Here is a 14,373-nt window from a genome sequence, read left to right on the forward strand (position 1 = left end):
AGTGTTATGTATCATGCCTGTGGTTCCACCTTATGAGAGGCTGGGTGAAGGAAGTTTTGGGTTTAGCCTGGGCAGCATAGGGAGACTTTGTGAGAGCATTATGCTCAGGTCATCAGTATGGCCATGATGCCTTTACCTGCTAAGCCATCTTGTTGGCTCTCATTGTGCCAGGCTTCAGAACCCCGTCTGAAATCTGTCATACAAATTCAGTTTACTTAGACTTCCTAGTACATCTTTCATTTCTGCATGAAGAAAAGCCTCTGTGTCGTAGAGCAGGCTTTAAAGCAGGTGGGCTCGTGAGGGGGATTGAGGAGTTTGTGATGTGTGTGGTTTTTCTCAGGAAAGGATCCATGGTCATCACAGGCCTAGCAGATCTTCCCTGGATAAGAAAGGGGGAAACAAAATGTTTAGAATTTGGAGGTTTCTACTCTTCTCTAACTTGCAGAACCAGAGCAAGAAATAAGTTCCTGTATTTTTCTCTTTGTCTTTTTTCTTTCTTTTTCCTTTTAGTTGGTTTTAAAGGATTTAGTCCATTGTAAGAAAACAGTATGATAATACTAAAAGTTTACACAAATGGTTTTGTCTTAGGTACTTTCTACCCCAAAGTTGCAGTATATGTCAGAAGATGTGAGTGTAGGTTTATGCTGTTTTGTTTGTTTTTCTTTTTTGAGTCAGACCTCTTTATTTAGCTGGGTTTGGAGCTCACAGAGCTCCTCCTACCTCTGCCGCCCAGTGTTGGGATTACAGACATGCGCCACCTACTGTTAGTGTGTTAGAAAAGCACTCTACCCACTGAGCTCTGTGTGTGTGTGTGTGTGTGTGTGTGTCTGTGTGTGTGTGTGTGTGTGTGTCTGTGTGTGTGTGTCTGTGTGTGTGTGTGTGTGTGTCTGTGTGTGTGTGTCTGTGTGTGTCTGTGTGTGTCTGTGTGTGTCTGTGTGTGTGTGTGTGTGTGTGTGTGTGTCTGTGTGTGTGTGTGTGTGTGTGTGTGTGTGTGTGTGATGTGTTGCTTAAGATTGAACCCAGGGTCTAATACATACTAGGCAAGCTTTCCACTGAGCTGTGTCCTCAGATATTTTCAGTTTTTATGTAAACTTGTTTTGCTGTCTCAGTTAATAGCCACTAGTAATAACTGTGATGGGAGTTTGAAGGCAGAGGATCTACTTTACAGAGACCACTCATTTGTCTTTGTCAGAGGTATTTGTCTGCTGGGGGTTATTTGTTTTCTAGAGACAAGGTCTCACTGTCCACCAGGCTGGCCTTGAACTTGCAGCAGTCTTCTGTGCTAGGTGCTGGTACTGTAGACGTGAACTGCCGTGTCCAGCTTGAAGTGTTATTTTGACACTTCTATAAAAATAGTTACTGGAGATTTGCATCCTGTCTAATTTTCTCATTTTTTGGTGGAGTATATGATGTTTGAAGACTTGTTTTACTTAATCTTTTGAGAGGAAATTGGGTTTGTCACATTCAGTTGACTGCTTGGGTGAGCATGCAGGGCATGTTCAGTGTGGCCACTTGGACAGCTCCATTTGAAAAGCTGTGTTGCTGTTATTTCTTATAACATTGTTTCCTGCTATTATAGCTAAGCTGTCCTCCCTCAGGGCCACTTTACTTCTCATCTGACATCTCAGACCAGTAGAGCCAGTGTTTCCAAACAGTTTATGCAGCTGTTAGGACACTTCTGCTGCTCCTTGTCGTACGCTCTGTTCCACATGCTGTCAGTTCTGTTAAAGGCAGTGGTTTTGTCATGGGGACTATTGTACTATATGAAGTGGGTAAGTGGCCAGTAGCAGTTTCCTTGGCCTATGCCTCCATGAGCTGTTTGCAAGACCAGGGATTAGAGGACGCTGAGGTGAGAAGCCTGAGTTCACCCTACAGTAACTCAGTAATGTCAGGAAGGGCTTTGAGGCCACTGGCCCTGCTTATAGACCTTATTTTCCAAGCCTTTCATTATTTTATTTGCCCTTTTCTGAACTCTACAATTTCCCTCTCTTGTAGCTGGTTCGATGCCCAGACCTGAATGCTGTGCTCCAGCTGTGGCCTCACCGGTGCTGACTAGAGAGGAAGAGCCACCTTCATAGCTTACATGTGATTCCTCTGCTTATACAACCCAATACTGGATTTACTTACTTTGGCAAGATAGCTGCATTGTGCACTGTATTTAATGTTCCGTGTACTGTAACCCTGGGTCTTTCTCTGCATTGCTGCCGTCACACCCTCAATCCTGCCAATCTAAACCTTCTGCCTTTGTTTACCTGCCCTCCTCCCTTAGACTCCCCATGCATTCATGCACAATGAATGTTGTCTTTTTATTCTCTGATTCCCTTTTACTTTAATCTTAAACTCTGGCAAGACTTTCACTCTGTCCTATAAATTTTCAGTGGTCAGCCAACCCTCCTCCCCCTGCTTAGGTAATGGAACATCCCTCAAGCCTTTTCTCGGGTTCTTTCTGTTTGTAGCCCTGAAACCTAAGCATTTGGTATGGTGGATTGAGTAAACATTCACCTGGCATTTCTGAATCGCAACGACTCTGGTTTGGCCCCCTGAAGTTGTTACCTTGCTTAATTCTGTCTAGATTTCCTTGACTCTTTATGACGTCTGTCATGGTGGATAGGATAGTCTTACAGCCCCTCCTCCAGGGAGATGAAAACGTACTATCAACATGAATGTACCAGAGAGATTTCTCACAGTAAGGAAGTTAACAATGATCTTTTAATAGAATAGCCTTTATAGTCTTAGCGTTCTCCATTGGAGGTGAACTTGGCGTACATTTCTGAGGTGAGGGAGGTGAGTGAAGCATTGAAGTGAGGTCCCTCAGTGTCACGTGGACTGTGCTGTACCAAGCATGCCAGCCAGTGGATCTTGGTGGATTGTTAGCTGACTCAAAGGGGAGCTGCAGCCTCATCGTTCCTGGGCTCTGGAGCAGTATGATCTCTGATTTAGAGAAGGTTTTTAGTTGGTTTGTTTAGTATTGTTGGCACAGCCGCCCAGTCTTTTAATGCTATGCTTTGATTAAGCATTTAAAGGCTAATGTATTGTATAATCTTTTCTGTGGGTGGTAAGAGTTGGAAAGTCTCTGTATGTCCTTTTTATCTATGTGTAAGCTCTCAAGTAAATCCTAATGGGCCTAAGGGTAGCAGTTGAGCCGATGTTTGAGTCCCTTCCCCCATCTTAGTGGATATGCCCTGTTTAAACAGACTGCCCTTGAATTTGTGGTAATTATTACACCTACAAAGTACTGCTTACATGTATTTATATCTTGAAGGAGAGAAAGTTGGTTTGGAAATCTTTTTAATGCAATTTCAGTATGTCAAGTTAGACATTACCAAACACCTGGTAGATGTCAGCTTATTGTACTAATTTTAAACATGTGTTACAGGTGTATACTACAAGTAAAAAGTGTTTATAGCTGTCAGAGATTGCTGGTTTCAGTAGTCACAGTTACATAACCAAAGAAAATTGTAAGCTCAATTTGGTGGCTTTAAAAAAATGTCTTTTCTCTGGTTTTTCCTCATGTATATTATAAAAACTTGGTGAATCTATTTTTGATGCAAATAAATGTTTGCAAATATAGGAAGAAAATGGTAGAGTTGCTGTGCCTTTGTCACTTCCTTGTAAGTATGGCACCCTTTGTGGAAGGGAATGCTAGTTTAGTTCCTTGGCTTCTGGGGTGACCCTCAGTGACCGAACTGAGTGGACTTTGCTGTTGTAGGGAGCCAGTTAAGTGGTGAGAAGGGTAATGGTTTCCATCTCCATTTATGGTCTTAGGAGGGGAATGGACAGGGTTGGGACTCTCTATTTACAGTCTTTGGCGGAGTCAAGAGTGGTTGGGTGTTCTTGGAGGCAGAAACTAGACTTTGTAAGATAAAAATAAATTGTCAGAGGCTGTTTGCGATTCAAATTCCGATCTCTGAGGAGGGCGAGGGTTCTGGGAAAGGGGGGTATGTGCGAAGTCAAATGATATTTGCAATGCTGTCTCTTTCCATTTGGAGATTTGACCATGACACACATTTTCCAAGTTTTTGTTTCTGGATTGTTTAAGAAAGTTTTGTCCTGTGGGGTCAAAATTCTCTGTTACAAAAAGAAATGATTTTTAAAGAGTTTCTGCAAAGCCTTGGGTTTCTGTAAGGATCATTTGAGGTGGTGGGAGAGAGTCTTTGAAAGGCAGAGTAGGGTAGATGCTCATTTAGGGGTCCAAGCTGCAGGCTGGTGACTGTCTGAGGGAGATCGCATGGCCCATGCTTTTATTATTCTTTTTGCTTATTTGGATTTCTGGCCTCAGGGATCAGATTTTTAAAGAGTCTTTGAGGAAGTGTTGTGTAGATTGTCAGCTGTGATTTAAAGATCCTGTGCTTCATGGAGATCCGTAAAGTTCCAGACTTGTTTTAGTTTGGTGAGAATAGGTCATGTATTGGCTGATGGAGGATAATCTCTCCTTTAGGAGAGTCTTATAGTCTTGACAATGCTTATACATTAGGTTAGATATAAACTAGTTTTAGCAGTTAAGTTAGAAAATATTTAGGAGCCATTAGGGAAAGGGGGTTTTGTCTCAGGGAAAGGGGGTTTGGGGGCAAATTCTGAGTGAAACCCTGTAACAAAGAAGAGCCATTGGAAGGGGAAAGCAAGGCAGGCAGAGACTGCACAGCCTGAATGTGGCTGGGTGTTTAAGTTGAGACTAAGTCCTTGGTGTACTTCTGATGTCTCTGGTAAGACAGCCTGAGGTGTACTATTAATTTCAGGAAGTGGGCCAGTCTGAAATATATAGTAGAAATAAAGACCATAGAAAAGGAAAGAGTTGAACAAGGCAGAAGGTTCTCCAAGTTCTGTTTAGGAGCTTGCATAATGCAGGTACTTGCTGTGCAGTGACAGAGAAAGACGCGGCTCTCTTCCTCACCCTCTCTGAGAAGGATTGTCAGCCTGGTTTGTTGGTTTGTTTAGCTGGCAGTGTGAGTTGGTAGATTAGTAAAGTATAGGTATTAATAATGTACTGTTTCTTGGTCGTTGTGTCTGAGACTAGGGACTTAGGACAGACATTATTGATTTGATTGCTGCTTCAGCTCTAGACCTTTTTACCATGGGTAGAGTGAGTTAGGAAGGAACAGACTCTGTGAGTGATCTGTTTTGTTAGCTACTTTGTCTAGACAGCTGTTTTCCCTTGTTCTTAACTAAGAGTGAGGAAGGTGTTTTCCACTTGGGGAAATTCTTCTTTCTGTCCTCTTTCCCTCACGTTTCCCGAGTCCTGGGCACCGTGGCAGCTCTCTCCTGCGGCAGGTGCGCATCCTCGTGGCTGGCTGGTGTTTCTTTTTTCCTCCCCCTTATCCTTTTTAAATGGGGGAGGGGGCATAAAATATGTGTATTGGGTACATGCAATAATGTTGTAATGTTTCTTGTTGTTTTAATTGATAATTGCAAAATAATTGTTTGAATTATAACATGTTTGAGTAAATGCTAAATTAGTATTTTTCTAATATAATAATGAATTTGAAATAGCATTCCTGTAACAATGTGTCTGTGTTTGTCTGTCTGTGTCTGTCTGATAGTAATTAATATCTGTGGTCCGTATCTGGAGGAGGAAGTACAGCTTTAAAGGAATAACAAAAGACTTTGTGTCTTAGACCCTTCGCAGGTGTTACAGTCGGGTGAAAGAACATGGTGTTGGGAAAAGAAAGAGCAGTTACACATTTGAACAGTTGGAACAGGTGTTTGGTCAGGGAGGATGGGATGCTCAGCCCTGCCAGCCTGTACTTATTAACAGTAGTGGCTTGTACCAGGAGCTGGAGTCAGATGGCAGCACTATGGAGGACTATTCACAGGAGGACTGGGGAAACCACAGTCAGGATCTCCATGGCTATCCAACAGATCAGGAATTGGGTAAGAAAACAATGTGTGTATGTGTGTGTCTGTGTGTGTCTGTCTGTCTGGTAGTGCAATGGTATTTACCATCTGTAATGGCTTCTAGTGCTGTCAGCACACGGCGTAGTGCCAAACTGAGTCAACATGCCATCCTTGGTTTAGCATCAAACTGCCAAATCGTGCTTGCTGTCAACCACTTGGTGACTTGGGGACTGTTAAGTTCCCTGAAGATAGAAGACTTCCTAACCGGAGTCATACAGGAAGTTCATGGACAGAACCTTATGCAATTCCAAATACTCCTGCTCTTTGTAACTCTAAGATTTCCTGCTAAGAGCACTGACTTTTGGCCCATCTAATCTAGATCTATATGTGAGTGGTCCGAGTAAGAGGCTGCCTGTAGCTTCTGTTTGCTGTGTCGCTGTATGTCACGTGCTCCAGGTTTGACTTTGTTATTTGGGAAGTACTGATGAGGTTTTAGCTATAGTGTGCACACCAGCAGCAGTTGTGTAAGGAGTGTTAGTAGGGCATGTCCTTCCACCTAGTGAGGTGCTCAGGTGACTCTGAGGAAGTGCAGGCAGGCTTGGCAGTATAAATTTGTTTCCCTTGCTTAAGGGGAAAAAAAATTACAAAAATCCTGCCGATGACAAAGAAATAAAGAAAAAGAGTGCACTGTATTTCTCCCAAATGTTGGAAGGGAAAAGGAAAGAGGCTCTCAAATTGTTAAGGTTGTTAGCCATACATAAAAGAATATGAAGATCTGAAGAATAAGAATAGATGCTAAATGATCTTGTCTTTTAATCTCACAAGAATAAAAAGGCCCGAACAACTGCAGCATATCATAGCCCTGTTTGCTGTGAAGAGTTAAGTCACCAGGCCTTGAGAAGCACAGAATATGCTGATCCTCGTATTTGGGGGAATAATGACTTACCCTGTAAAACCTACACAGAAAACCTGAATAGAGCAGAATCATTTCCATTCTTGTTCTTTTAAAATCATGTTTGCAGCGAAATTAAGCTTTAAGCTCCTTGCTGGAAATCCACTGGTGACCTTGAAGAGTTTCATGCTTGTGGAGCCTGGTTTCTGATCTTGCATATGAATGTTCGCATCTCATTATATATTGTTATGTTTTTAAATCTGGTATGGGACAGTGTTAGATACCAGGATAGAGAATACAGAACAGGCAGGAAGTAGAGCGACTTACTCACATGAATGTGTACCACCACTTAGGAAAATATAATTTGTTTTAAAATTCCTTGTTTTTCAGATGAAATGCCAGTTTCAAAGAGAACGTTAAAAATAAAACAAGAGTCTTCTGAAGAGGCACAGTAAGTAGATGCTTCATCTTTTTTTTTTTTTTTTTAAATCAATGTTTCTAAGTTTAGTGGCCTGGAAGGATTATGGGTACCTAGACATGGTACAGACCATGAAAGCATTTCTGCTCGTTCTTCAGTCTACCACTGGGGACCTGAACTGCCAAATTTTCTATACAGGAAGAAGAAACAATTGTTACACAAAAATGTGTGTTTCCTTGTGTAGTTTGCATTCCTGCATCCTTACTAGGAGACAAGATGAGCCACAGAGCACTGGAGTTTAAATGGAACTGGGTGAGGTGGTGAGAGCCAGGGTGAGGTGGTGAGAGCCAGGGTGAGGTGGTGAGAGCCAGGGTGAGGTGGTGAGAGCCAGGGTGAGGTGGTGAGAGCCAGGGTGAGGTGGTGAGAGCCAGGGTGAGGTGGTGAGAGCCAAGGGGTGTTCAAATTCTCTTACGACAGTTAGAGAGCCAGAAGGAAAGCTCTTAGGTGACCAACTTATGCATGTGGAGAACAGCTCCTGGAGGCAGACTGAGGAGGCTCGGGACTGAGTCTGTCCCTGGCCCAACTGTTGTTCTCCCCAAGAGTCCACACCATCTTTTAGAGTCACAGTTCTTTTTAGTGGCTTTAATGAGATCCTTATCAATGCCATTAAAAAGACAAAAAAATCAAGTTCAGGGCTAAATGAAGAGCACCACTCGTTTGTCTTCGGGGTCACATTGATTCCTAGCACCCATGCCTGTGTGAGGATTTCCACATTTGTGGTCTTGAATTTGATAGACGGAGGAAAAGACAAGCTGCAGATAGCTCATAACTGCACAGAAAGGCAAGTCCGCAGTTCAGCAAGCTGCCACTGCAAATCTTTATTTTGCAGTGTGTCTTTAGAATGAAAGAATCCCCAGTGATGTCTGATTAATCCCCTGTCTGGGGAACAAGTGAGGGAACATTCAGGAATAGGAATAGGAATAGGAATAGGAGTAGGAATAGAAGTTTTCCCCAATCCTCTTCAAAAGCATGATGTGACACAAATCAGTAAAACCAAAGCCGTCACTTATTGAGATTGTGACATCACAGTAGAAAGGAAAGGAAACTGGTAGCGTAACTGTTCTCATTGTACGTGTGTGTGTGTGTGTGTGTGTGTGTGTGTGTGTGTGTGTGTGTGTGGGCACATGCTGGCTGCAGTGCATTTATGGGGGTCAGAGGCTCTCTCACCTTTACATGGGGCCCAAGGGTTGAACTCAAGTCATCTGGCTTACATAGCAAGGGTTCTCCTCTCTGAGCCATTTCACTAGCCCTGGCCAATGAATTTTACAGCGAGCTATTATAAATCATGCTTTTAAATCCCTCACTCTCCAAAATGTCTCTGCTTTGTAACTGAAGTGCCCTGTGTCTCCCAAACAGCCACCTGGGGCCTTCGGAGATGTCATTTGTATATACTAGGTATTGACCCATCACAGAGTTGCTGCTAGCCTTAAATCCTGGAACTCTTTTGGCATTGGATCTTCAGAACCCAGGAAGTGGGCAGTTTTCAGGAACTACTCTAAGTGTGGTGCCAAAGTGCTCCAAGCTTCTGAAACACTGTCGTGCTGAGTCCAGTAGGACTCTGGTGTGCTCTTTCTCTGTGCCAGCTCACTAAGGGGTGAGAGGATCTGAAGAGCTTCTAGCCAGCCATTTGCTCCTCAGTCTGGCACTTCTGAGATTCTCTGCAGTGTCTGGCTTGCTCAGAAAATGAAGTATTGAGTAGAATACAGATATCTTTATCCGGGTAGTGGGTTGGTTTTGTTTGGTTTTTTTCTTCCTTCTCTTCCCCTCTCCCTCTCAGCATCTGTGTGGTTAGTTTACTGACTAATCCATGCTTCGTGAAGATTGTTTCCTAATCTCACTTTGTTAACTTCTGTTTTCTAAGTGACTGCTGTATGCAAGGCATTAAAATATATCAGTGAGCAAGATGAACAAAAGTCTGTGCTCTCCTTCGTCTCCTAGCGTCCTCCTTCTTGAGATTAATAAAACATGGAGTGATGTCTCAGTGGTTAAGAGCACCTCCTGTAAAAGCGTGTGGACATGAGTTCAGATCCCAGTACCTCTGTCAAAAAGCTGACATGGTCTGTTCACTCCTGTAAAGCTAGTGCTGGCGGAGATGCAACCAGGAGGGTCTTTGGGTTAGTGGCTGCTTACCTACTCAAAACATGCAAGCTTCAGGTTCAGTGAGACACACTGCCTCAAAAGAACACAGCTGAGAGTGGTAGAGGAGGACACTGGCTTGTGTACATGTATACACACACAGGTGTGCATATATCAAGCACACATACACACATACAAAACTTTAAGAGAAGGAAATTTAAAAAAATTGATGTTTATAAAAGACAGTATTCCTTTAAACTCTTGCCCCACTCAGAAACATATCTGCCTCACAAAGCATCACAGTCAAGTATTGTGATGGAGTGAGTACTTTCATATTTCTTTAGCAGACAAATGGTTCCCAGGAATCTAGTGCTTTCCTTTAGGTGTCTACTTGAGTCAGACTCATGAGTGAAGGTTAGACCTAGGGCACTCTTAGGGTCCTAAGAAGCAGCTGCTAACACAGTGTTAGCTCTTTACATCCTGCACAGAGAGACCAGGGTAAGAAGAGGAAAGACAGTGCTTTGTGAGGCCTCTCCAGAGGCTCTAGAGCAGAAGTCTGAAGGGTCGTCTCAGCAGAGGGATAGGGACGATGTGCAGGGACTAAGAAAGTGCTTGCAGTCTTGTCCAGAGGCTCACATCCTAGGCCTCCAACAGCACTTGCATACACTGCCCCTACTCACAAAGACAAACAAGACCCCAGCACTCTTAGCAAGTCTGCTCTACTTGATTGTGAGTGAGGAAGTAAGCACTTGTGTAGTTAAACATATATATATAGTTAGTTTTAAAAAATGTAACAGCTTGATTTCCAAGTTAATATCTAATAAGCCAGTTTTACCATATCAAAGTTTGGCCATATTTAAGGAACAAATTTTTTCCTTTCCTTTTTCCTTTTCCCTTTTTCCGTTTTCCTTTCCCTTCCTCAGTCTCTCTTGCTCCTCCCCCCTCTCTGTATAGCCCTGGGTTGTGCTGGGACTCACTATGTAGACCAGGCTGGCCTTGAACTCAGAGATCTACTTGCCTCAGCCTTGTAAGTGCTGGGCTTAAAGGGTGTACACCATCATTTCCAGCAAAAAACAACTTATAATTGTGTATATGTAAATTACATGAAGTATCAGTCAATACATTATTTAAATAGCCTGTGGTTCAGGAATTCCATAGCATGTTCTATCTTAATCTGCTAATTATGTAAGTCATAATTGAAGCATTTCTAGAATATCACCTTTAATGCTCATTGGAGTGGCATATTATTCTTGTATTAGATCCTTGGTCATAACCATGTATTTATTTTCCTCCAAAACATGTGTAAAAAAATTACTGGCTCTCATAAACCCTGTGTTAAGATTAAGGTATTGTTTGAGGCAGCACTGGTGTTTCATGTTAAAGAGTTCTTTATCATTTAGAATTTTGTTCTGAAGAGCACTATAAAGAGCAGTGGTAGCACACGCCTTTAATTCCAGCACCGGAGAGGCAAAGGCAGGTGCATCTCTGAGTTTAAGGCCAGCCTGTTCTACAGAGCAAGTTTCAGGACAGCCAGGGCTACACACAGAGATAGACTCTGTCTTGAAAAAACAAACAAACATGTCATGATGGTGGTGTGGGTCAGTGACAAGGTTTAGTGGATAAAGTGCTTGTTCAGTCCTGAAAGCCCAAGCTCAGTCCCTAGAATGCGTGGGAAATGGAAGGAGAAAATTCAATCCAGAGTTTTCCTCTGACTTCCACACACATGACACGGCACACGTATATACGCAATAATAATTTACCAAAAATTCACTGTCTATGAAATCCTAGGAGCATAAGTATTTATATTTATTAAAATTGATCTGAGACCATGAAAAGCTGTTTGTAATTCTAGAGCTTTGGAGGTATTTCTGACATTTAGTGCAGTGACCTTCCAGCATGGAAACCTTTCCAAGCTGTGGGTGTTTAAATATAGCATTTCATTCCTGTTGACTGTATTTTAAGTTCTACTGACTCCTATAGTGGACAGTCTAGGTATTGAACGTCTTCATCATCATAGAAAATTCTGTTAGATGTTGCTGCTCTAGACACTTGAAGAATTTTGACTGTTAACTTCTCTTTCTAGGAAGCGAGACACCATGCAGAATATTGTACAAATTTTGGAGTCAGTGCAATTGAAATGGGAACTGTTTCAGAGCTGGACAGACTTTTCAAGGCTCCATCTTTCCAATAAATTGGCCATTTTTGGAATTGGCTATAACACCCGCTGGAAAGAGGATATCCGTTACCATTATGCTGAGATCAGCTCACAGGTGCCCCTTGGCAAGCGTCTTCGGGAGTACTTCAACTCTGAGAAGCCTGAGGGACGGATCATTATGACCCGAGTGCAGAAAATGAACTGGAAAAATGTTTACTACAAATTCTTGGAGATCACCATCAGCGAAGCGAGGTGCCTGGAACTGCACATGGAGGTTGACTGGATACCCATTGCCCACTCGAAGCCGACCGGGGGCAACGTGGTTCAGTATCTATTGCCAGGAGGGATCCCTAAAAGCCCAGGCCTTTATGCCATTGGCTATGAAGAATGTATTGAGAGACCTCTCTCTCCAGATGTGGAGCACCATGCTCTGGACCCAGGGAAGGAGGGCCGAGTTGACCTGGAAAGCCTCTCCGCACAGGCCTCATTACAGGTGGAAGTAGAGCCCACCAGGATCATCTACTGCTACCTCGGCATCGCTGAAGTCAGGACTCTGCAGCAGTGTTTGTTTTTACATTTCCAGGCAAATACCAAAACCTTCAGTAAAGATTGGGTTGGTATTAATGGTTTTCTGTCTCAGAACTGTATTGTGGATCCCGGAGTGTCCCCTAAATCCATCTATATCAAATTTGTAGAAGTAGAGAGGGATTTTCTTTCCGCCGGCTCATTAGTTGAGTGTCTGGAAAAAGCCATCGGATACCCCTTAAAATTTAACAACTGAGTGTCATCCTTCATAAGGATTTGGGCTTGTGCATTCTTGTCCCTTCTTCCCATTACCCAGACTACCCCACATCCAGATGCTGCCGTCGGACTCTTCATGGGAGCTCTTTCCACGATGAGACCAATACAACCTCTAAAAAATCATAGACTCTGGGCAGAAAAGCAGACCTCACCTAAAATGCTCATTTTGAGCAAGCAGGTCTTGCATGGTGGGTCAGTTCTTTTTTACAAAAAGAAAACATCGATTTTAAAACTGATTTTAGAGCCTTGATATAAACAAATGTAGGTACATTCCATATTGGACAAAACTTATACTTTGAGTTTCATATGAAATTGAAAATTGTATTTTTTTCACTATGTTTCATTTTTACACATCTCTATAAGTATTATTTACAACCTTGAATAAATAAGCAATAGATACGGCAAGTAAATCGAGTCACAGTAAATAAAACTGTTTTTGAATATTCGCTACTTTAGCTACTATTGTATATAATTTAGAGTTCATTTTTTCACCAACCAAGTGTTTTACTATTTCCAATCAGTGTTGCCTGCAAAGACTTTTGTTTATGTGATATACCAATTTTTATGGTTGTGTTGCCATTTAAACTTTAAAGAAAGAAAAAAGAAAAAACATTAAAGGAATTCCTGACTTCTTGGGTGTGCTAGTTGAGCCTTCTGTAGCAGAGTGTGGCTGCACTGTTGTGGGGCTGTGTCTGGCTTTGCTGTAAGAGTGGACAGACCGAGGCTGTATGTGGCCAGTACTAGGAGCTTGTCTAGACGCACAAGGCCGGGGGTTCTATCCCCAGTACTGGAAAGAGAGAAAAAGAAGGGCTAGACCTCCCACCCCGGCAAATGCACTGTTTTCTCTCTATGTTAAACAGTGAAGATAGTAATTTCTGGTCAGTTCCAGAGGTCATTAGAAGTCACATTGCATTTCTTTGTAGAAGATGTAGTGCTATTTCTTCTAACTTTAGCAGGTATACATTTACTGTAAGACACTTGAATCCTCATGGTTTTCACTTACTAATTGGGGTAAGTCTCCTAAGTAGTGAAAGGACAAACTTGATGCCATCTCTCTGCGTCTAAAATAAAGAAAGCGAGGCTCCAATAGAAATACAATACTAATGCCTTTGGAGCGTGGTCCTTGAGAGAACAAACTGGAAGGTGCCAGTTCATTAGGCAATGACTCATGCAGAGTCCTTTTCTGAGACTCCAGTGGGTCAGGTGCCACTCCACTTGGAGGTCAGCGCCCTTGGCTAAGAATAGTCCCTGGTAGTCATGGATTGAAGGGACTTGGGTTATTTGTCTTCAGTGGTCCTCAACATTGCTCAAGTGTCCCGCTTTACATGGGCAGCGGGTCCAGATGAGAACCTGTAAGTCCTGATTTTCTGTACTGTTGAAAATAAAACCACAAGCCAAAGGTGGTGGTGGTGGTCCTTTAGTTCCAGCGTTTGGGAGGCAGAGGCTGGTGAATCTCTTTAGTTTGAGGATAGACTGGTCTACAGAGCAAGTTCCAGGACAGCCAGAGCTACAAAGAGAGACCTTGTCTCAAAAAGCTAGACATAAAATAGCATATTTAAAAAAAAATTATTTCCCACAACCCTCAAAATGATGTCAAATCATTGATTTCCCTCCCCTCTCTTAATTTGATACCATTCGGCTAATTGATGCTTATCTGTTTTTCTAGTGATTTTAACCACTGGGGTGGTCTGTGTTATTTGAATCTGGGCTTAAGGAGTTACCTTTTTTTTTCTAATGTAAGCTGCTAAAAATAGGTACCACTTGAGGGAGAGTATAAATACCCTGGGACTGTCAGTTCAGCACCTGTTCTCAGTGTGCGGCACTGACATTTGTATGTAGGGGCCTTGGGAGATTCCTGTGGGTTTACGATTTGGTTCTCAGGCGAGGGTGCACTGATGGCCATACAGCAGTCATTTCATAGTAACAGCGCTGAACTGGTGGAACAAACATGACCAGGAACACTGCATGGCCCCTCCAATGTGGCCACTGAGTAGTCTAGAACTATCATTAATAGTTGCTGAACTTACCTACCTCCGCCCCTCTCCTTGGCTAGTACTAGACGGGACAGAATATTTTAGGAACAGTTGGTGAGGACCTTCTATACCTGCGTAACTGGGAGCATGTCATTGTTAGACTCCT

General features: G+C 42.7%; 1 protein-coding gene across 12 annotated transcripts in view; it reads left to right on the forward strand.

Annotated features, from left to right (window-relative positions):
- Positions 1 to 12,867, forward strand: part of Msantd2 (Myb/SANT DNA binding domain containing 2) — a 35,023-nt gene extending 22,156 nt beyond the window's left edge. For 2 of the 12 annotated variants that reach the window (XM_076924665.1, XM_076924671.1), the window contains exons 2-4: positions 5,769 to 5,868; positions 7,115 to 7,175; positions 11,362 to 12,867. In XM_076924665.1, coding sequence (XP_076780780.1) covers positions 5,769 to 5,868; positions 7,115 to 7,175; positions 11,362 to 12,214 — 1,014 coding nt within the window. In that variant the 3' untranslated portion in view covers positions 12,215 to 12,867. Of the gene's footprint in view, positions 1 to 1,995; positions 5,869 to 7,114; positions 7,176 to 11,361 lie in introns of those variants that run through there. The other 10 variants (XM_076924670.1, XM_076924669.1, XM_076924668.1 and 7 more) reach the window with 10 other exon arrangements.
- Positions 12,868 to 14,373: the final 1,506 nt, after the last annotated feature.

This window comes from Arvicanthis niloticus, chromosome 26 (genome assembly GCF_011762505.2).
Source record: "Arvicanthis niloticus isolate mArvNil1 chromosome 26, mArvNil1.pat.X, whole genome shotgun sequence".
In the NCBI taxonomy this organism is placed as follows: domain Eukaryota; kingdom Metazoa; phylum Chordata; class Mammalia; order Rodentia; family Muridae; genus Arvicanthis; species Arvicanthis niloticus.